This window comes from Narcine bancroftii, chromosome 7, assembly GCF_036971445.1.
Source record: "Narcine bancroftii isolate sNarBan1 chromosome 7, sNarBan1.hap1, whole genome shotgun sequence".
In the NCBI taxonomy this organism is placed as follows: domain Eukaryota; kingdom Metazoa; phylum Chordata; class Chondrichthyes; order Torpediniformes; family Narcinidae; genus Narcine; species Narcine bancroftii.
In genome coordinates, this window is record NC_091475.1 from 199,194,620 (window position 1) to 199,217,140 (window position 22,521).

Below are 22,521 nucleotides of genomic sequence, written 5' to 3' on the forward strand. Positions count from 1 at the left end.
TTTTCAAGCAGCTCAATTAAAGTTTATTAATAGGCTGTTTGATATTGAACAACTTCCGATGTGGGTGGAGTTGGAGATGGATCAAATTCAGAAGAGATCAATGCATCATTTTATATATAAATGGGATCCCTTGTTTCTACAGAGACATAAACTGCCAGTATTGAAACATTTGATGGGGGTATGGTACAAGTGGAATCAGCCAGGATCAAAGTGTAAGATTTCAGCTAAAATACCAGAACCAATTAATTCCATTCTCTAAGAATAATCCTTATTTGAAGGACTGGGAATCAAAAGGAGTGATATTAGTGGAAGATTGTTTTGAAGTAGGTTCATTTTTCTCATTTGATAGACTTAGAGAGAAATTTGATATATTATAAAATACTTTATTTGTCTATTATCAAGTACGAGATTTATTGTTGTAATGTTTTGGTAGGGAGATAGAATTACCTGGGCAAACAAAGTTTGAGAAATTAATTATGGAAAAGGGAAAAAAGGGCTTTGTTTCAGAAATTTACTTTTTATTACAGACTAAGATGAAAAAGGTAGATATATTTAAAGTAAGGGATAAATGGGAGAAAGATTTATCTATTCCTATTTCAGTGGAGGAGTGGTCTGATATGTGTTTGAATAGTGTTACAAAATTAATTAATGTATGATATAGTTTAGTTAATTACAACTTTCTTCATCAATTATATTTAACGCTGGAAAAATTGAAAAAGTATGGATATAGTGGGTCAGATTTGTTTTAGATGTGGCGATCAGTTAGGGAGTTTTGAACATTCGGTAGGAAGGTTAAACCTTTTTGGGAAAAATTATTACATTTTTGCAAGATTTATTCCAAATAGATTTATATGTGGATTTTGGGTATGTTTACTAGGATATATGAATACAATTACGGCAAATTTACGTTTGGAGAAACCTCAAATTGCATTTATGCAGTTAAGTTTGGCGATGGCCAGAAAGTATATAGCTGTAACTTGGAAAAATGATGTTGAACTGAACATACAAATATGGCATAATGAAATGCAGTCATGTATTTACTTAGAGAAAATAACATTTAATTTACAAAATAATTATTCTTATTTTATCAAGATGTGGATTGTATTTGGAATGTATGGGCTTAAATGTTAAGTAAAAGCAAAATATGTGATGAGAGATGTAAAAGGATGGCATACCACACAGTAACCTGTTACAATTTGATGTTATTCTGCTTTTTTTCAAAATAAGCTCTGAAGCGGGGAGGGTTATAGAGGGTGGGATAGGTCGGAGGGGGGTAGTAGCTTTAGATTATTTTTTGTTTTTTGTATTCTTTTTGTTTTGTAAAATTTCTAAATAATTTTTGTTTAAAAACATGACAAAGTATGAGTTTAGAAGAAGGCAGGTGAAATTTCTGGGGTACATCATCTCAGCAGATGGCATGAGACCAGACCAAGACAAGAGCTGTACAGGACATGAAGGAGCCGCCAAACATTAGTGAGCTCAGAGTTCCTCGATATGGTGAACCAACTAGGGAAGTTCATACCAAACCTGGCTGAAAAGGACAAACCACTGAGAGACTTGTTGTCCAAGAAGAACCAGTGGAGCTGGGAACATGAGCAACGGAGGACATTTAGTAACCTCAAGTGAGAGCTATCTTCCACACCAGTACTTCAGTTGTATGATCCAAACAGGCAACTGAGAATATCAGCTGATGCTCATCATAGGAACTGGGAGCAGTGTTACTACAGAAGGATGGAGACAATTTGTCACCAGTCACTTATGCTTCCAGATCGTTAACAGAAACAGAGCAACGGTATGCACAGCTGGAAAAAGAGACATTGGGCTTGAGAGAGATTCAACAATTTTATTTTGGGACTACATTTCGAGTTGGAGACGGACTGCAACCCGTTTGTGAGTCTGCTAGGAGGGAAGTGCTGGATTCGCTGCCGCCATGGATTCAGAGGTTCAGGATGAGGCTGATGAGATACTCATACACGATCTCATACACACCTGGGAAGAACCTCACAACTGCGGATACACTGTCTCACTCCCCACTACAAGATGGAACCACGAGGGCCGACAAAGACCTCATGGAGGACACTAATATTTATGTCGAGACGGTGATGAAGGAACTGACAGAGCTCTGAGAGCAACTATGTGCTGACAGCGTGTGTGCACAGGTCAAGAAATATTACATTGGAGGCTGGCCAGACAGAAACCAGTTACAAAGTACAGTCAAGCACTCCTGGCAAAAGAGGGCCGTTCTGAGTGTGTACAATGGACTACTCCTGCATGGTACGAGATTAGTTATTCTGGCTAACATGTGGAACGAAGTTCTCGAAAAAATACATGAGGGCCACCAGGGGGTTGTAAAGTGCCGGGAACGTGCCAGTCAAACAGTGTGGTGGCCAGGTCTGAGTAATCAAAGAAGCGAGATTGTCTTGAGGTGCAGCAAGTGCATCCAGGAAAGGACAAACGTAAGAGAACCGCTGATGCCGAGTAAATTCTCTGATAGGCCATGGCAAAAGCTGGGCGCAGACTTTTTCACTCTTAGAGAGAACACATATTTATTAATAGTGGACTATTTCTCTTCTTCTTTTCCTTCTTTGGCTTGGCTTCGCGGACGAAGATTTATGGAGGGGGTAAAAAGTCCACGTCAGCTGCAGGCTCGTTTGTGGCTGACAAGTCCGATGCGGGACAGGCAGACACGATTGCAGCGGTTGCAGGGGAAAATTGGTTGGTTGGGGTTGGGTGTTGGGTTTTTCCTCCTTTGCCTTTTGTCAGTTCTCTAGATTCATAGAAATAGCACAACTCAGCTTGACATGAGCTACTGATGTAATTGTTAATTTAAAATTTGCACGGCATGGCATAATGGTCTACCATTCTCTGGATAAAACATGAAGGTCTTTGCAGCAGATTACGGGTTCAAGCATGTGACCAGTATCCCTAAGTATCCACAAAGCAATGGTGAGGCAGAGCGAGCAGTACAAACAGTGAAGAACTTGCTCAAGAAAGGAAAAGACCCTTACTGTGCACTATTGGTGTACAGTACCACACCGCTGAGCAACAGCTTCAGTCCAACCCAGTTGTTAATTGGACGTCACCTTTGCAAGACTCCACCGACCCTTCCAGAGAGTTTGCAGCCAGAACTCCTAGACCTGCAACAACTCCAGAACAAGGAGAGGGAGAAGAGGTGTAAAAAACAAGGAGAGGGAGAAGAGGTGTAAGAATGCAAAGTGGTATAACAAGAAACACAGAACAAGCAACCTGGAAAAGCTGGCACCAGGAGATGAGGTGTGGATCTCCGATGCAAGACAATAAGGTACAGTAACTTCTGTACAGCACAGCCCACAGTTGTACATGGTTAGCGGACCATAAAGGACTCTGAGATGGAATCTGCAACATATCGTTCCCATACCAGAGTGTCAAGGTGAAAAGCGACAAGAGCAGGGATACTCTTGCAAAGGCAGGTCTAGAGACTCTGCCGACTGAAGCACAGAGTTCACCTGGTGTAATAGAATAAGGTCAGGCCGAGAAGTAAAGACACTGCAGAGATTGAACTGTAGAGACTATAAAACACCCAGAGTCAAGAAAGACTTGTATATTGTAAATGTTCTATGTGTATTTGTATCAGAATATTTTAAGGTAACTGTAGTGGGTGAAGCCACAGAAAAGGGGGCTTTGAACGTAAAGTAAGGGGGATGTGGTGTAAAACTATTTGTGGGACATCGAGCAGGTCGATGATGTCACAGGGTGGGACTTCCACTTCTGGGAGAGTTATGTGTCTGGCGGGCTCAGGACCAGCAGGGAATGCCTGTGCATGTAGATATTCACTAAGAATATGGTAAAATAAAGCAAGCAAGCTGTGAATGCGACTTCAGGCTCAAGGTAGTTTTATTATGAGTGTGTTTGAACCCACATGACAACTCCCTCCTCTCCCTTCTGAGCCACAGGGCTGGATTCTGTGCCAGAGGCAATGCCACAGTTGCTTCCCCCAGGTAGACTGTCCCCCCAAACAGTAATCAAACAGGAATATTTATTGTCAAGGGGCAAAGCCATAGGGGTATTCTCTAGTTCCTGTCTCTTCCCCTTCCCCTCCTGAATGTTACCCACTTGTCTGTCTTCTGTGGCCCTGGTGTGACCACCTGCCTATAACTCCTTTCTATAACTCCTCACTCTCCCTGATAGACGAAGGTCATCAGTTCTCTAACGCAGTCCCTGAGTTGCTGCGGCACGACACACTGGTAGCAGATATGGCCATTCTGGGAGGCTAGGAGACCCCACAACCTCCCACATCTGACACCGAGCACAGAACACCAGCCTCACACTCACACTTCCAGTCCCCAAATTAACAACCGTTAACCTATTTTCCTTGATGCTGCCTAAGCCCGTTAAGCATAAACACTCTGCTGCCTGCTCCAAACGTTCCATCAACCCACGGTAGGCCGCAGGGTTGCCGCATTACCTATCATGTCATTAATTATCTCATGATAATTAATCGCATGCCTAAAGGTCATTCTCAAAGTCTCCCTGAAAAAGTATAGCGTTCTCCTTGAATCTTGGGAGTCATTGACCCAAGACAGTTCAGAGTGGCAGAGATGGTTCAGCAGGGAGAATATTGGAGATTAAGCACAAATGGCAGAAGGAACATACAAGAGTGAAACACAAAAGTTTGCAGATACTGCGACTGTAGCAAAAACACAGAAATGCTGGAGGAACTCAGCAGGTGTTTCAGCATTCATAGAAGGAAAAGATACTGTATTTGACTGACATTGCGGGCCTGAGGCCTTCTTCAAGCTGTGTAAACCTGTAATGAGTAATAATTTGGAACATGTAACAATTCCACCCAACCCATGACAAATGATCCTGATCCATTTCTCTCCATAGACATTGCCCGAATTGCGGTGTACCTACAGCTTCTCATTAGGAGTAACGGTACATCGTTCCCTGAAGGTAGAAACTCACGTGAATAGGGTGGTGAAGAAGGCTTTTTAGTATGCTGGCCTTTATCAATCATTGCATGGAATATAGGAGTTGGGAGGTGATGTTGAGACTGTATAAGACGTTGGTGCGGCCTAATTTGGAGTTCTGTGTGCAGTTCTGGTCGCCTAATTATAGGAAGGATATAAACAGAGTGGAGAGAGTGCAGAGAAGGTTTACCAGAATGTTACCTGGGTTTAAGCATCTAGAGTATAGGGAGAGATTGGACAGATTAGGTCTTTATTCTTTGGAGCGTAGAAGGTTGAGAGGGGATTTGATAGAAGTATTTAAGATTATGAAAGGGATAGACAGAGTGGATGTGGATAGACTATTTCCGTTAAGAGGAGGAAAAATTAAAACAAGAGGACATGAGTTAAGAATTAAGGGGCAGAGGTTTAGAGGTAATGTGAGGGGGAACTTCTTTACTCAGAGAGTGGTAGCCGTGTGGAATGAGCTTCCGGGAGAAATAGTGGCGGCGGAGTCAATTGTATTATTTAAGAAAAGGTTGGACAGGTCTATGGATGAGAAGAAGATGGAGGGTTATGGGCATTGTGAAGGGAGGTGGGACTAGAGAGGGGTGTTTGGTTCGGTGCGGACTAGAAGGGCCTAATGGCCTGTTTCCGAGCTGTAAATTGTTATGTTATGTTATTTACTCTTTCTACCCATTTACCCGCCTAATATACATCTTCCTGCCTCTTGAATGCCAGAAAATGCCAATCCTTCAAAGAAAATGAAGTCACTTCAGACACTACAGCACTGTGGTGGAAGCTTCCCTTGCTAAAGAAATTACAGCAAATGAGTTCATTCCCCTGAATGCATGTATTCCTTCCAATGATTTAAATCTTCACTCAATTGGACTGACATCCAAAGCATTAATGCCGTTTCCTGCAAATACTTTCTAATGAGTTTGCTTTTTTTTTTATTTTTTTTAAATTTTTTATTTTTCACACCATAAATCACGTTAGCCATGATATACACTTTTTCTTTTTCACACATATACAGTGACTTTTTCTCACCCCCCTCCCTCCTCCCAAGCCACCCCCCCACCCCCCCCCTCACCCATTTTAGGTATACAATCTAGGTTGCATTAAGCCAGTCAGACAATGTTGTCATTCAACAAAAATACACCAGAAATTCTACAGAGTCCATTCTTTTCTTTCCTTCTCCTTCCATCAACTTAGGTAATGTTTGTTCCCGGTAGGTTTTCGCTATTGTATTTAATGTATGGCTCCCATACTTGTTCGAATATTTCAATATTATTTCTTAAACTATATGTTATTTTTTCTAATGGAATACATTTATTCATTTGTATATACCATTGTTGTATTTTCAAATTATCTTCCAATTTCCAGGTTGACATAATACATTTTTTTGCTACGGCTAGGGCTATCTTAACAAATCTTTTTTGTGCATCTTCCAAGTCAATTCCAAATTCTTTATTTTTTATGTTACTTAGGAGAAAGATCTCTGGATTCTTTGGTATATTGTTTTCTGTTATTTAATATCTGATTGAGATCATCCCAAAATTTTTCTACTCTCTCACATGTCCAGATTGCATGAATTGTTGTTCCCCTTTCTTTTTTACATCGAAAACATCTATCAGATACTGTTGGGTCCCATTTATTTAACTTTTGCGGTGTAATGTATAGTCTGTGTAACCAATTATATTGTATCATACGCAGCCTCGTATTTATTGTATTTCTCATCGTTCCAGAACATAACTTCTCCCATGTTTCCTTTTTTATCTTTATATTTAAATCTTGTTCCCATTTTTGTTTAGTTTTACCATTTGTTTCCTCATTCTCCTTTTCTTGCAGTTTAATATAAATATTTGTTATAAATCTTTTGATTAACATTGTATCTGTAATCACATATTCAAGGTATGAGTTTGCTTAAAGTAGTTAATTTTAACCTCGGCTGCACCACTAGAGGTCCTCGGTTTCTATCGATGCCACATCAGCCTTGTTAGCTAAACTAGACTCACTTTCAGCATGTCATCCATCAAACAGGTTGCTGACACTTTGGTAGAAGGTCATTTCTATGCTGCAAACACTGAGCTGCCCAGGTTACCAGGAGGCATGGAATTCCCATGGTCAACGGGAGCATTCTCACATAAGAACCCACTTCAACCTAGTACTTGGTTGGAGCTTAGTGAGAATAGATTTCAATTAACAGATAGAAGGGAGAGAGAAGAGCTGAGGAAAGGCTTAAAGGTCCATTTCCTGTAGGATTTCAGATCAAGTGCTGGATAAAGGAGACACCTTTTTGATGAACATCTCGGCTCTGACTACTTCAATAGCGTGGATCACCCAATGGCCTACCCATTTCAATTCCTCATCCCATTCCCTTGCTCATTTGTCCACCCATGGTCTCATGCATGGCCAGATTGAGACCACCCACAAATTGGAGGAATAACACCTCATCTTCTGTCTGGGCACCCTCCAACTGATGGTATTAATATCAACTTTTCCAGTTTCCATTAGCCATCTGCCCCTCTTCTCCCCAACACTTTCCCCCCAGCTCTCTCCCTTTTCCCTCTGTCTCCTTTCACAAAGCCAAAATCAGTTCTTACCTTTCTTCTTATCATATCCAATTAACACCTTTTGATTGCTGGTCTGCACTCCACCCCTGTAATTCTTCAGTCTTCACTCAGATGTCTTCCTGTTTTTTTTTGTTTATGTCTCGAGGCCCAAAATGTCAGTAATATATCTTTACCTCCGATAAACATTGTGAGATTGGCTGAGTTCCTCCAGCATTTCTGTGTGTTTTAGCTTCACTCACAGGGTGTGCCGGCTTTCGGTTTTCACTATGATGGGCTGAATGTCCTACTGTTCCAGATGCCCGCTCACACTAACCATCCAAGACTCTCTTATTCATGAAACAAAATGTATTTATTTATTTATTTACATAGATAAAATATTTGCCCTGCATGTGCATTGTTTGTCTGTACGTGCGTTATGTCTGGTTGTGTGTCTACCTTTTTTGCACTGAGGACCAGAGAATGCTGTTTCATCAGGCTTTACTTGTATAATCGGATGACAAAAAACTTAATCTGACTTGACTTCTTTCTCCTTGATTTTGCATGATCATTCTGTTTTATCTAATCCACATTGGACCAAACCTTTGTCCTATGAATTGACGAAGGATTCTGACCTGAAAGGCTGACAATTCTTTCTCCCCACAGATACAACTCAACATGCTGAGTTTCTCCAGCAAATGTTTTGATTTTGCCCCATGACTCACAGCTTTTGAGTTTGCATTGTAGCATTAACACTTCCCATCTCATCTAATAACTTCCCCTCTGAGATGTTCCCATTTCTGGTGAAGATCATTGATCTGAATGCCTCTCTCCTCATGCCTTTTCTTTATCTCCACAGATACTATATGGCCTGCTGTTTCTGTGTGCATTCACTCACTGCAATAACCTGGTCAAGATATTTTAATATTGGCATATTTACAGGAAAAGGGGAATTGCAAGATTGGGATGGGAAGACTAGGAGTAATCAAAAGACTTTCAAAAAGATGACACATGCATAATGGGCCGTTTGGACTCTGCCATTGTTCAATCTCAAAAGAAGTTTGGAAGTCGATAGTTGATCTGCCCCAGGCATCCACACCTCTTCCCCATAGCACTCACTTCCAAAATCTTTCAAAACTATATCTACTTTCTCTTCGCATAACCCATTGATATAGTTTCCACAACCCTGGGAGGTGGTGAGGCTCCTTTTCTTAGTAACTGTGTCCATTCGCTCCCACTCATGAATCGACCTCACACAAGGTCTCTTCTGGACAAACACAAACCCCGCAGATGTTGAAATATTGAGCAAACCGCTGAATTCCCCCAGTTTCTCACTCAATCTGCTGGGGTGAGGGGACACTAATCTCGATGAAGGACTTTGGCTCGAAATCTCAACCTCTCTTCCCCCCCCCCCCCACTAATGCAACTAGACCCACTGAATTCCCCCAGCAGATTTATGGTGAGCTTCACATTTCAGCACCTGTAGTCTTCTGTGTGGATCCTACCTACCAGCTTTCGGTTGTTTGCTGGATCTCAACCCAAACCCCCGCTCAGGATCTTGTACGTTTCACTCTTGGGGAACCTTCACAACAAACTGTTTTAAACACCTAATAAAAATGGTTGTTCAATGGACAAAAGACAAAACTAGATGCAATGTATCAGCAATTGGTCTATTTCCTGCAGCATTGTAAAATAGACAGGTGTTTGAACTTGATTGTGTGAACTCAATATGAGTCGTCTGGAACGTATCTCTAAAACCGATCTGAACCCAGCAAATTTATCACACAGGAAATCATGAGAACTACATTGAACCCATCAAACTCCCACAGCCATTCTTAGCTCGCTGTAAACCAGAGACGACCAAGAAAGAGTCAGATACATAGAGACACAGAAGAGGAGGGGGAAGAGAGAGAGAGAGAGAGAGAGAGAGAGAGAGAGTCAGATAGACAGAGATACAGAGGAGGAGGGGAAGAGAGAGAGAGAGAGTCAGATAGACAGAGACACAGAGGAGGAGGGGGAAGAGAGAGAGAGAGAGAGAGTCAGATAGACAGAGATACAGAGGAGGAGGGGAAGAGAGAGAGACAGTCAGATAGACAGAGATACAGAGGAGGAGGGGAAGAGAGAAAGAGAGTCAGATAGACAGAGACACAGAGGAGGAGGGGGAAGAGAGAGAGAGTCAGATAGACAGAGACACAGAGGAGGAGGGGGAAGAGAGAGAGAGAGAGTCAGATAGACAGAGACACAGAGGAGGGGAAGAGAGAGAGAGTCAGATAGACAGAGATACAGAGGAGGAGGGGAAGAGAGAGAGAGTCAGATAGACAGAGACACAGAGGAGGGGGGGGGGTGAAGAGAGAGAGAGTCTTGCCTTCTAGACAACTGGTCGGCACCATGAGATTGTCCGCCTATCACGGGAATATCGGCCGCGCAGAGACGGAGGATCTGTTGGCATCGATGGGGAAAGACGGCAGTTACCTGATGCGAGATAGTGAGACCGTGCCCGGAGCCTATTGCCTGTGCATACTGTAAGTATGGAAACGAATGGAAACGTGGGAGCTGGGGAAGGGCTCAACAAAAGCTGTGAGTTGATGACCTGAAGCAGCTGAGGAGGAAAGGTGCGCGAGTGAAACGAATGGAAACGATGTTGATTCTGTGCATTCCTCGGTCCCGCTCATCCTTGAGGAGAACCTTTCAGTCCCTCCTGAACCAGACTGGTAATGATGGCTCCGGGCCTGCGAACACCCAGGGGTATCCAGCTCACGAGTCGGTCAGCAGTCCCCGCCACATGGACCTTCTCCAATGAACCTGCCTAGGTACGAAGGAGCCGGCTCGCCTCCTTTACCGTCTATGTTGCACGGGTTCTCAACACTGCGGGGTTTAACTTGAGAATAATGTAACCCTGAAATTGTCCATCGAAGTGCAAAGACGGTTCAACTCCACCTCAGACGATGGGAGAGCCAGACCGTGAAACCCGGGGCTAAACACAATGTGCTGGACGAGCTCAACGGGTCCAGCAGCATCGGAGGGAGAGAAATGGTCAAGGGGGAGCCTTGTAAGCGGGCGTGGGGTCGCAATAATACCCCGGTTATGCCCAATAAAGACAAAATGTCTGGGTGGCATCTTGAGAACTGCTCCAATGCTCTGCGTTTTGGGAGGGAGATCTGGCAGAAGTCCGAGCCCAGGCACCCACCCCAGAAATAAAACGCCCCATTTGTGTTTCTTCACTCTAATTTCACATTTCCAAACTCCTGGCAGTAACACAACGTTGTTATAAAACGCAAATTTATTGACAAACCGATTCCAGCCAATTGAAACCAGGGGCCGCCCCATGAACCCACCAACTCCGTGCGCTTTGGGACAGAAAGCGGAGACCTGGACCCGCGCAGGTCACAGCCAGAACGTGCAAACTCCTTCCAGAGGGCGCCGGATTCGCCCCCCCCCCCCCCCCCACCCCGTCCCGATCACTAGCGCTGTAACACGAAATCGACATTTGGGAAGATTGGAGAATGTTTTCTGAGCTTCAGCTCCGAAGCAGGATCCATCCAAAGCCGCGCGGGTTGAACTCTCTCCCCTCACCCCTCACATTCGGCGCGTTGTCGCCCACGGGTGAACAGACCTGACCATCCCGTTGTAAGGGAGTCTTTGCACGTCCCGTCTTTTCGTGGCATTCAGCGCGTTATCATTTACGGGAAGGGGTGACCCGCGAGCAAATGGCATGACCGAGAAACAAAAACTCGTTGCCTTCGGTTTCACCGCAGTCAGGCAATAGAACATTTGATTCAGCAAAAAAAAAACCCTGCTCTTTCACAACTTGTCTCCCAGTTTAACGTGGGGGGGTGGAGAGAATAATGCACTTTGCTGAACAATTCCAGTGTTTTCTGATTTTATTTCTTGGTACTAGGAAAGTTGTGGGGATTCCGTGGAGGTATTTGCTCATTTTCTCGCCGGCCAACGAAATCCTCTGTTGGCGACCTCATCTGTTCTTGACCAGTCACATTATTTGGTGGCTGTCCTTAGGGATCTGCCGAAAGGGGTTGATCTAAAACCGTGGCACACACGAGCGTACACACCCGCAAACACACACATATACAAGCACACACACACTCTCATGCGTGCAAAAACACACACTTATGCCTGCGCACCCCCCCCCCCGCAAAACGCACATATGCAAGCACACACACACACACTTATGCCTGCACACACACGCGCGTGTACACTCCCGCAAACACACACATATGCAAGCACACACACACTCTCATGCGTGCAAAAACACACACTCATGCCTGCGCACCCCCCCCGCAAAACGCACATATGCAAGCACACACACACACACTTATGCCTGCACACACACGCGCGTGTACACTCCCGCAAACACACACATATGCAAGCACACACACACTCTCATGCGTGCAAAAACACACACTCATGCCTGCGCACCCCACCCCCCCGCAAAACGCACATATGCAAGCACACACACACTTATGCCTGCACACACACGCGCGTGTACACTCTCGCAAACACACACATATGCAAGCACACACACAGTCCCATGCGTGCAAAAACACACTCATGCCTGCACACACACACACACACGCGCGGACACACCCGCAAAACACACATATGCAAGCACACACACACTCATGCGCACACATGCGTGCAAAACACACACCCATGCCAGCACACCCCCCCCCCCCGCAAAACACACACATTTCCAAGCACACACACACTCCCATGCGAACAAAAGCACACACTCATTCCAAAGTGCAAAATCATTCGGGGGTCCTGGATAGAACAAATAGAAAGGTCCTATTGGTGGAAAAATAAATATAAAAATCTGTAGCAGGTCGAGATCTGAACTGAAGTGCAGGAAACATCCGTGGAAAGCACGTATTGCAGGTCCAAATAAAACCCCACGCGTAACTATTTCAAGATTCGTTCTCCCATTAGTAAAGGGCAAACAATCGGGGAGCGCAGCTTTGAAACACGTGTGGAAGAATTAAAGGGGAGAGCAGACGGAGGGTTCTTTTTGTGAAGGGTAGGTGTGTATTTCGGAAACGCCCACCGCTTGATATGATGCTTGGATGAGTGCCCGAAGAACCTTGAACGAGTGCTGGTGGCCAGTGTCCGGCTCCGGGGCTCCGACCGTCTCCCGGGTCTCTCATTCTTTCCTTGAAACGTCGATTGATCTTTGGCGAACGATTTCCCTATTCCAGTTATTGCATCAAACAGCGGGGGCGGGGGAAATGATACAGGCCATTCGGCCCACCCGATCCTTGCCGACCCGTGAGCACCCATTTGAATGAACCCCACTCGTGGCCCTGTAACCTTCTGCGCCGGAGAATGAGAACGGAGAGGAACCCAACGGGTCAGTCCAGCATCCAGTGAGATAAATGGCCAGTCAGTGTTTCGGAACGGGGTCCTGACGGGCGGTGAGGGGCCAGGCACTGGGAAGGTGAGATTAAAACGACTTGGGGTTCGGTGTAGGTCTGGATTTTCTCGGCCACCTCGTGCGATTCAAGCGATCGTCCAGACGCGCCTGAACTGCAGCGAAAAGTGCGGGGAGCGGTTGCGACCCGAAACCCAAACCGCTATTTTCCTCCCATTGATTCTGCTCGCCCCACTGAGTCCACTCCAGATTCCAGTGTCAACAGGCCTATCTCCTGGGTCTTCAGTCTAAGTTTATTGTCATCTGATGGTCCAACCCGACGAAACAGTGTTCTCTGGACCTTGGTGCAAAACACGCAGACATACAAGCAGACATAGTACACAGACAGACAAACATGCACGCATGAGAGTGTGTGTGTGCTTGTATATGTATGTTTGCACTACGATGCCACCGCAAAACACAGAATTTCATGACTTGCTCATGACACAGTAGATCCTGCTTCTGATTCTAACAAGTATTCAGAAGTAAAACACGAAAATCTGTAGTCGAAGTAACAACATAATGCTGGAGAAACTCAGCAGGTCAAACAGTGCCCTTTGTGACAGCAGGTCAGTGTCCTTTTTGACACTGACCTGCTGAGTTTCTCCAGCATTGTGCTTATGAACTATTCAAATAAATATTGCTTAATCTTGGATGGTTAGTGTGGGCAGCTCCTTTGGTCATTCTCAATGCCCATGGAAATTCCTTTAAATCAAACCTGTATGCTTAATAAAAAAGGCACAAGAACCTTTCTTTAAAAAAAAATTGACCAGTCCATTTGATCAACTCATGGTCTTCCACCACAATATTACAACCGGCAATTTAATTCTCCACATTGAGGCAAAGCGAAGACAAATTGGTGGTGCCCGAGATCTATCCCTGCTGCACCTTTTGGCTTCAAAATATTGGTAATTGGGTGTCCTTGTAAAACAGCCTTCACTTCGTTTGATGCTGCAATTCCTGAATGGATGCAGGCACTGGCGGATTATCTACCATCCCGGGCCTGAGGCTGAGTTTTAGTAAGGCTCCCCCTGACCTTGCCCCCACCCCTCAAATTCCCCATGGACTCCACCTTTCGTTGAATAGTATAAAATGAAATTGTTCCATCTATTAGCCTTTGCACATGATGCTCTCATATATTCTAAATGTACCCGCTGGGTATGTGCTGGGAATACTCCAGTTGGTGTTTGGTTGGAGCGGGGAAGGAAAAGCTTCATGAAAATCAAACAAGACTTTACTTTGCAGAAGCTGTCTGCTCGCTCTGAATAATTTGAAAAGTTGTTAGTTATAAAAGTTATCCTAAAATCAGTTCTAAAAACAATCTCAATACAACATAACACAGGAGAAGGGAGAGTCCTTTTTGAAAAAAGTAATTCTCTCATGTGCGACGCTGCATAAGTCGAAACCTGCTGCAGAAGGCTCATGCACGTGTACCCATGCAAACATTGGTTGACAGGTAGCATTGGAAATGATGGAGCCCAAAATGATAGATGTGGCCGAGACCCCGCTGCTGATTGTCAGGTGAACGCAGTACTTCAGTGAGACTTGATTGATGGGTGGACCCAGGACTAACGTGAGCCCATATTGACAAGTAGTTACAATGGTTGTGATGGGCCCCCTTACCTTCTGGGCTCCTAGGCTTCAGCCAACTCAGCCTAATGGTTTATCTACCACTGGATTCATGAGGGCTGTGCCAGATGCACTGATTGTCTCTCTGTCAGAGCGGGAAAAAAGAAACAAGGATGTTTTAAGTTGAATATTTTAGTGTTTGGTGCACCAGAGTTGTTTATGAAAAGAGATGTTTTATATCACAAAATTGAGAGCAGGAAGCGGTTTTCTTGCTTTTGCATCTATGCAGCATTTGAGACCAAGACCACACAAGGATTGAAGCAACAGTTCACCCAAGGGAAAGCACAGTGCAACTTTCAAGACATGATCAATTCTTAGCTATGCTTCAATAATGCCTAACTTTAATTTGAGGCATTCAATGTGGCAACAGGCTGGAAGGGGTGGGTGTGGAGCATGTGTTAGGGGCATGGAAAGAATCATTCATTTCAAAAGATCAACATTTGTAACAGAAAGCAGTTTCCAGGGCCATGATCTCTCTCAGCGAACACCATCCTCCACCTCTGAACATCACTGTCCCTGAACATCACTCCCCTGAACAACACTCCCCCTCCCTGACATTACTCCCCTGAACACTACTCCTCCAAACATCATCCCTGCAACCTCACTCTCCCGAACACCACTGCCCCACCCCACCATCAATCCCCTGGATATTATTGCCCTGAACACCACTCCCCCACCCCAATATCCCTCCTCTGGACATGACTCCAGTGAACACCAATCCCTGAACATCCCTCCCCTGAACACTATTCTCCCCACATCACCCCCATCGGACCCCACTCGCACCCGAGAACTCCCAATCGATTAGACCGACACCTTCGAGTTGCCTTGCAGATTTCTTTGCACCGGGAATTAATTCAGCCCTCGGTTTTAGCATTTTAAATGACAACTGTAAAAGGTTATGTTCACGCAAATTCAGACAATTTGGGAGATTAAATAATTCCAGCATCTCCCTTCGAGACCTCGGACGCAAAAGACTTTCAAAGCACCGAGTACTTGCCAGCTCAATGTGCAGATCCTTGAATCTTAAGGCGGGTCAGGGAGCATCCTTGGAGGGGAGCGACCATCGATGTTGCCTGTCCCACTGAGACCCTGCACTTTATTGGAGTTGGAGAACAGAGAGCCAGCGTGGGCAAGTTTTATCGGGCCAAGATCCAAAGATACAAACAATTCGCTTCAGTTTTGGGTTTCACCAACTAACAATTCTGTTTAATATGTTGCAGTTGTTAAAATGATTGAAAGTGGATGAAATCTTTTGGTTGCGCTTTCACGTAGAGCGGAGCATGGAAACACACCAACGTATCAGCGGAGCCCTGGTTTAATATATACTTCATGCTCCACAGTTTCTACCCACTGATTTGACGGCTGTGCGAAAATGACAGTGGAGAAAGCACCAAGGTTTAACACCTTCAACAAAGGGCTCGCGTTTTGGGTCACCAGCAGGCGGTGCAAGAAGGGTGTCAGCTTCAAGTCGGGTTGAAGCAAGGAAGTCTGCGGATGCTGGGTCGAGTCCAACCCACCGAAACTCAGCAGGTCACCGAGCCTCCACGTTTGTGTGTGGCCTCTCAACGTCGCTTTGAGCTGCCGCTGAGCTCCTGCGAAAACAACAGAGGGATTTCCAATTTCAAGCCTCAGCAACTGGAGCAAAAGTAGAGAAAGCCTGCGGATGGCCAGTATGCGGAGGAGAGAGACCTTGGAAAAGGGCAGCCTTCACACTTTAAATTTTTAAAAATTCTTCACACTATAAACCATACTGACCAAAATACATACAGACAGTTTTCTCTTGAATATATAGTGTCATTTTCTCCCCTTTTTACCCCTCCCTTCCCTCCCTCCCTCATTATTATTATTCAAAGTTCAATCTATATGATACATTAAACCCTTTAAACAATGTCATCACTTAATAAAAATAAATAAGAAATTTTTATCTTCTACTTTTATATACTGAGTCAGTTCATTTCGTTGTCTTCTTCTGTCATTTTAGGTGGTAGAGGTCCGTGGTAGGATTTCTCTATTGTGTTTCATGTACGGTTCCCATATTTGTTCGAATATTGTGATGTTATTTCTTAAATTATGTTATTTTTTCCAATGGAATACATTTATTCATTTCCATGTACCATTGTTGTATTCTCAGGCTATCTTCTAATTTCCAGGTTGACATAATACATTTTTTTTTGCTACAGCTATCATGATAAATCTTTTTTGTGCTCCATCCAAATCGAGTCCAAGTTCTTTATTTCTTATATTACTTAGAAGAAAGATCTCTGGGTTTTTTGGTATGTTGCTTTTTGTGATTTTATTTAATACCTGGTTTAGATCTTCCCAAAATTTTTTCACTTTCTCACATGTCCAAATTGCATGTACTGTTGTTCCTGTTTCCTTCTTACAGCGAAAACATCTGTCTGATACTGTTGGGTCCCATTTATTTAACTTTTGGGGTGTGATGTATAGCCTGTGTAACCAATTATATTGTATCATGTGTAGCCTCGTGTTTATTGTATTTCTCATAGTTCCGGAGCATAGCTTTTCCCATGTTTCATTCTTTATCTTTATGTATAGATCTTGTTCCCATTTTTGTTTGGGTTTACAGCTTGCTTCCTCGTTCTCCTTTTCTTGCAGTTTGATGTATATGTTTGTTATAAATCTTTTAATTATCATTGTGTCTGTAATCACATATTCAAAACTGCTTCCTTCTGGTAATCTCAGCCTGCTTCCCAATTTGTTCTTCAAGTACGTTTGCAAACATTGTTTCATGAGTTATATTATATTTGTCCTTCATTTGTTCAAAAGATAATAATTTATTTCCCGAAAAACAATTTTCTATTCTTTTGATCCCTTTTCTCTCCCATTCTCTGAAGGAAAGGTTATTTATTGTGAAAGGGATTAGTTGATTTTGTGTCAATATTAATTTTGGTAGTTGATAATTTATTTTATTCCTTTCTACGTGAATCTTCTTCCAAATGTTGAGCAGATGGTGCAATACTGGTGAATTCCTATGTTGCACCAATTTTTCATCCCACTTATATAGTATATGTTCAGGTATCTTCTCCCCTGTTTTATCTAGCTCTAATCTGGTCCAATCTGGTTTTTCCCTTGTTTGATAAAAATCTGATAGGTATCTTAATTGTGCTGCTCTATAATAATTCTTAAAGTTTGGTCGCTGTAAGTCTTCTTGTTTGTACCATTCTGTTAATTTATCTAGTGCTATCCTCAGTTTCCCCCCTTTCCATAAGAATTTCCTTATTATTTTCTTTAGCTCCTTGAAGAATTTCTCTGTTAGGTGAATTGGCAATGATTGAAATAGGTATTGTATCCTTGGGAAGATGTTCATTTTAATTCAGTTTATCCTTCCTATCAGTGTTAGTGGTAAGTCTTTCCAGTGCTCGAAGTTGTCTTGTAATTTTTTTCATTAATGGCTGATAATTTAGTTTATATAGATGGCCGAGATTATTATTTAGTTGTATACCTAGGTATCGAATTGCTTGTGTTTGCCATCTAAATGGTGATTCTTTCTTAAACTTTGTGAAATCCACATTATTCATTGGCATTGCTTCATTTTTATTTGTGTTGATCTTGTACCCCGATACTTCTCCATATTCCTCCAATTTCTTATGTAATTCTTTTATTGATATTTCTGGTTCTGTTAAGTATATTATAACGTCATCTGCAAATAGACTGATTTTATATTCCTTCTCTTTTATTTTTATCCCTCTTATTTTATTTTCTGTTCTTATCAGTTCTGCTAGTGGTTCTATAGCTAACGCGAACATTGAGGAAGATAGTGGACATCCCTGCCTTGTTGATCTGCTTAACTTAAATTGGTTTGATATATATCCGTTTACTGTCACTTTCGCCAATGGTCCCTTATATAACGCTTTAATCCAATTAATATATTTCTCAGGTAGGTTGAATTTTTGTAGTACTTTGAATAAATAATTCCATTCTACTCTGTCAAAGGCTTTCTCTGTGTCTAAAGCAACCACCACTGTTGAAGTTTTGTTTCCTTGTACTGCATGGATTAAGTTAATGAATTTACAGATATTGTCCATTGTTTGTCTTTTTTTAATAAATCCAGTTTGATCTAGTTTTACTATTTTTGGTACACAGTCGGCCAATCTGTTTGCTTATAGTTTAGCTATTATCTTATAATCTGTGTTAAGTAGAGATATTGGTCTATATGATGCTGGTGTTAGTGGATCTTTCCCTGTCTTTGCTATTACTGTAATTATTGCTGTTTTGCATGAATCTGGTATGTTTTGTTTTTTTTCAATCTGGTTCATTACTTCCAGGAGAGGAGGAATTAATAAGTCTTTAAATGTTTTATAGAATTCTATTGTGCAGCCTTCACACTTGAGGCATCAAGAGGCAGGAGAAGGGAAAATTAGAATCAGAGTTTATTGACACGAACATGCCACGAAATTCATTGCTTTGTGGCAGGATGTTATGTTAAAATGGTACAAGGCCAAATTTAGATTATTGTGTATAGTTTTGGTCCCCAAAGTACAGGAAAGATCCCAACAAATTGGAGAGAGGGCAGAGAAGATTTACTAGAATGTTGCCGGGGTTACGGGGTCTAAGTTATCGGGAAGGGTTAAATAAGTTAAGTCTTCATTCTTTGAAGGTTGAGAGGGGATTTGATTGAGGAATTTAAAATTATTAGGAGTATAGATAGAGTGGACGTGGAGAGGTTTTTTTTCCTTTAAGAAAGGGGGAGATAGAAATGAGAGGACATGAGCAGAGAGTTTAGAGGAAACATGAAGAGGGACATTTTTTACTCAGAGAGTGGTGGGTGAGTGGAACGAGCTTCCAGACGCAGTGGTGGAGGCAGGATCGATATTAGCATTTAAGGAGAAGTTGGGAAAGGAATAGAGGGTTATGGGTTGAGTGTAGGTCAGTGGGGTTAGATGGAAGAGAGTGTTCAGCTTGGATTAGAAGGGCCAAGTTGGCCTGTTTCTGGGCTGTAATTGTTATATGGTGTATATATATATATATATATATATATATATATATATAGACATACATATGATTATACAAACTACTTTACAAAATAAATGAAAAGAGTGCAAGAATGTCAAAGTGAGGCAGTGTCTGAGGTTCATTGATCATTCCAGAATCCAATGGCAGAGGGGAAAAAAGGTGTCCATGTGCCGCTGAGTTCTAGTCTTCAGGTTCCTGTACCTTTTTTCTCCAATGGTAGTAGAAGGCATCTTGGATGGTGAGTGTCCTTGAGGATAGAGGCTGCTTTCTTAAGACATACTCAACTGCTGAGCCTTAGATGAAGACTGGTTCACATTCTCCTGACTTCCTCCTGAAGTCCATAATCATCTCCTTGGTTATGCTAAGTGCAAATTGTTGGTGCGACTATCTCCCTCCTTCCTCATTGCCACTTGTGATTCTGCCAACGACTGTGGTGTCATTGACAAATTCGTAGACAGCATTGGATTTGTGCCTGGTCATTGGTGTATAGTAAGTAGAGCAGTGGGCTTCGGCAAGGGGAGGGAAGACCTCAATTTCAACCAATCAGGGATGGGCTCTGTCAATGTAAAGATGAGGTAGAAAATTGAATTCCTCAGATCCATGAGCCAACTGGTGTCAGATTGTCAAATGGGTTAAGGGGCCAGCTGGGGGGTGGTAATGTAGACAAGAAAATGGAACATAGAACATTATAGACCTTTCAGCCCATGGTGTGATGGCCACTATGGAAACTTTTTCCACATCCAACCCTTCCCTACCGCACACCCTTTTCTTACATCTCTGATTCTATCAGAATGAAAATTTATTGTCACAAAGTTTGTTGTTTCGTGGGAGCATTACAGGGCAAATATTGCTCTAGATTACATTTCAAAATAAATAAGTGGTGCAGGAAAAGAGGAGAAAGTGAGGCAGTGTCTGTGCTCATTGTCCATTCAGAAATCTGATGGCGGAGGAGAAGAAGGTGTCCCTGTTCTGCTGGGTGTCAGGCCCCTGTCACTCCTTTCTGAGAAGAGGGTGGTAGAGGTGTTTGGGTATAGAGGCTGATTTCTGAAGACACTATCTCTTGTAGATATACTCAGTGGAATGAACACTAATGCTAACGATGTCCCTGGCTGAGAGTTTTTTTTAACCTGTCCTGTGCATTGGTGCCTCCATATCGCACAGTGATCAAACCAGACAGAATGCTTTCCATGGTACACCTGTAGAAATTTTCAAGTCTTTGGTGACAAACCGAATCTGTTTAAACTCCTCATGAAGCATAGCCGCTGGCGAGCCTTCTTCATTGATTGCATTGACATGGAGCCCCCAGGACAGATCCTCAGAGATGTTGACGTCGAGGAATTTTGAAGTTCTCGACCCTTTCCAGTGCTGAGCCCTCGATGAGGACTGGTTCATGTACTCTTGATTTCCTCCTGAAGCCCGCAGTCAGCTCCTTGGTTTTGCTAAAATTGAATGCAAGGCTGTTGTTGTGCACCACTCAACTAGCTGATTGATCTCAGTCCTGAATGCTTCTTCATTGCCATCTGTGAATCTGATGACGACCGTGGGGTCATCGGCAAATATGTAGACAGGATTTGAATTGTGTCTACCCACATAGTCAAGGGTGTAGAGTGAGTAGAGCAGTCCTAAGCATCTTTTGAATGTCTCAATTGTACCAACCTGCATCACCACCCATGGCAAGATATTCCAGGCATCCACCGCTCTTTGAGTGAAAAACAAAATACCTCTGACATTTCCTCTAAACTTTACTCCACTCACCTTAAACAAGCAAACCCCAGTTTTTGTTATTGTTGCCCCAGGATAAAGATATTGCCTCTCCACCCTAACTAAACCCCTCATAATATTATATCCCTCTATTAAGTCACCTCTTTTCCTTCTTCATTCCAAAGGGAATGCAATAAACTCTGAGCCAGATTACAACATCGGAGTCCTGTGTGATGTGCTTCACAAAAACATGTTTAAACAAGGACATTCCAGATATGGGCTACACTCCCCCACTGTGCTAGCGTCTGGAAAAACCAGTGGAGATGGTGTTTTTGACATCATCAATTCATTGTGGTGCACTGCTCTACTCATTCTACACCCATGCCTGTGTGACCAGGCACAATTCCAATACCATCTACAAACTTGCTGATGACAGGAGGGAGATAGATGAGCTCATTGAGTGGGCTCACAACAAACAACCTTGCATTCAACATTAGCAAAACCAAGAATTTGACTTTGGTCTTCAGGAGGAAGCCAGGAGAAATGAACCAGTTCTCATCGAGGGCTCAGTAGCTGAGAGGGTCGAGAACTTTAAATTCCTGCACGTCATCATCTCCGAGGATCTGTCCTGGAGACTCCATGTTGTTGATGCCATCGTGAAGAAAGCCCACCAGTGGCTATACTTCGCGAGATTGTGGGGAGATTCGGTATGTCACCGAAGACTTTTGAAAACCTCTGCAAGTGTACCGTGGAGAGCATTCTGGCTGGTTGTGTCACTGTCTGGTATGGAGCTGCCAACGCCCAGGACAAGAAAAAAAAATTCCAGAAGATTGTTAACTCTGCCTGGGACATTACCAGACTTTACTCCATCAAGGACACCTACAAGAGGCGGTGTCTTAAGAAAGCTGCCTCTCTCCTCAGGGCCATGTCCTTTTCATTCTGCTACCATCAGGAAAAAGGTGCAAGAGCCTAAAGATGAGCACTTAGTGGCACAAGGACAGCTTCTTTCCCACTGCCATCTGGTTCCTGAATGATCAATGAACCAAAGACACTGCTTTACTTTGACTTTTCATGCACTATTTTTATTTATTTTTGTCAGGTGATTAATATGAATGTTTACATTTTGATGCTGCCGCAAAACAACAAGACTGGCTGAGTTTCTCCAGCATTTCTGTGTTTTCACTACAATCAAGAAATCTTCAGACTTTGGTGTTTGACCCACTGAGTATTGTTATGGGCCCAGAGGACCCCAAAACCCAGCAGCAATAGAAATTCACCAAGACAAATGGTTACTTAAACAAAAGTTGCTTTCAATTAT

General features: G+C 43.1%; 1 protein-coding gene across 1 annotated transcript in view; it reads left to right on the forward strand.

Annotated features, from left to right (window-relative positions):
• The first annotated feature begins 9,327 nt into the window (after positions 1-9,327).
• The window catches only part of LOC138739605 (SH2 domain-containing protein 1A-like), a 65,155-nt gene continuing 51,961 nt past the window's right edge, over positions 9,328-22,521 (forward strand). Inside the window, exon 1 of the mRNA XM_069891972.1 lies at positions 9,328-9,999. Within this exon, the coding sequence (XP_069748073.1) occupies positions 9,866-9,999 (134 nt within the window). The 5' untranslated portion in view covers positions 9,328-9,865. The remainder of the gene's footprint in view (positions 10,000-22,521) is intronic.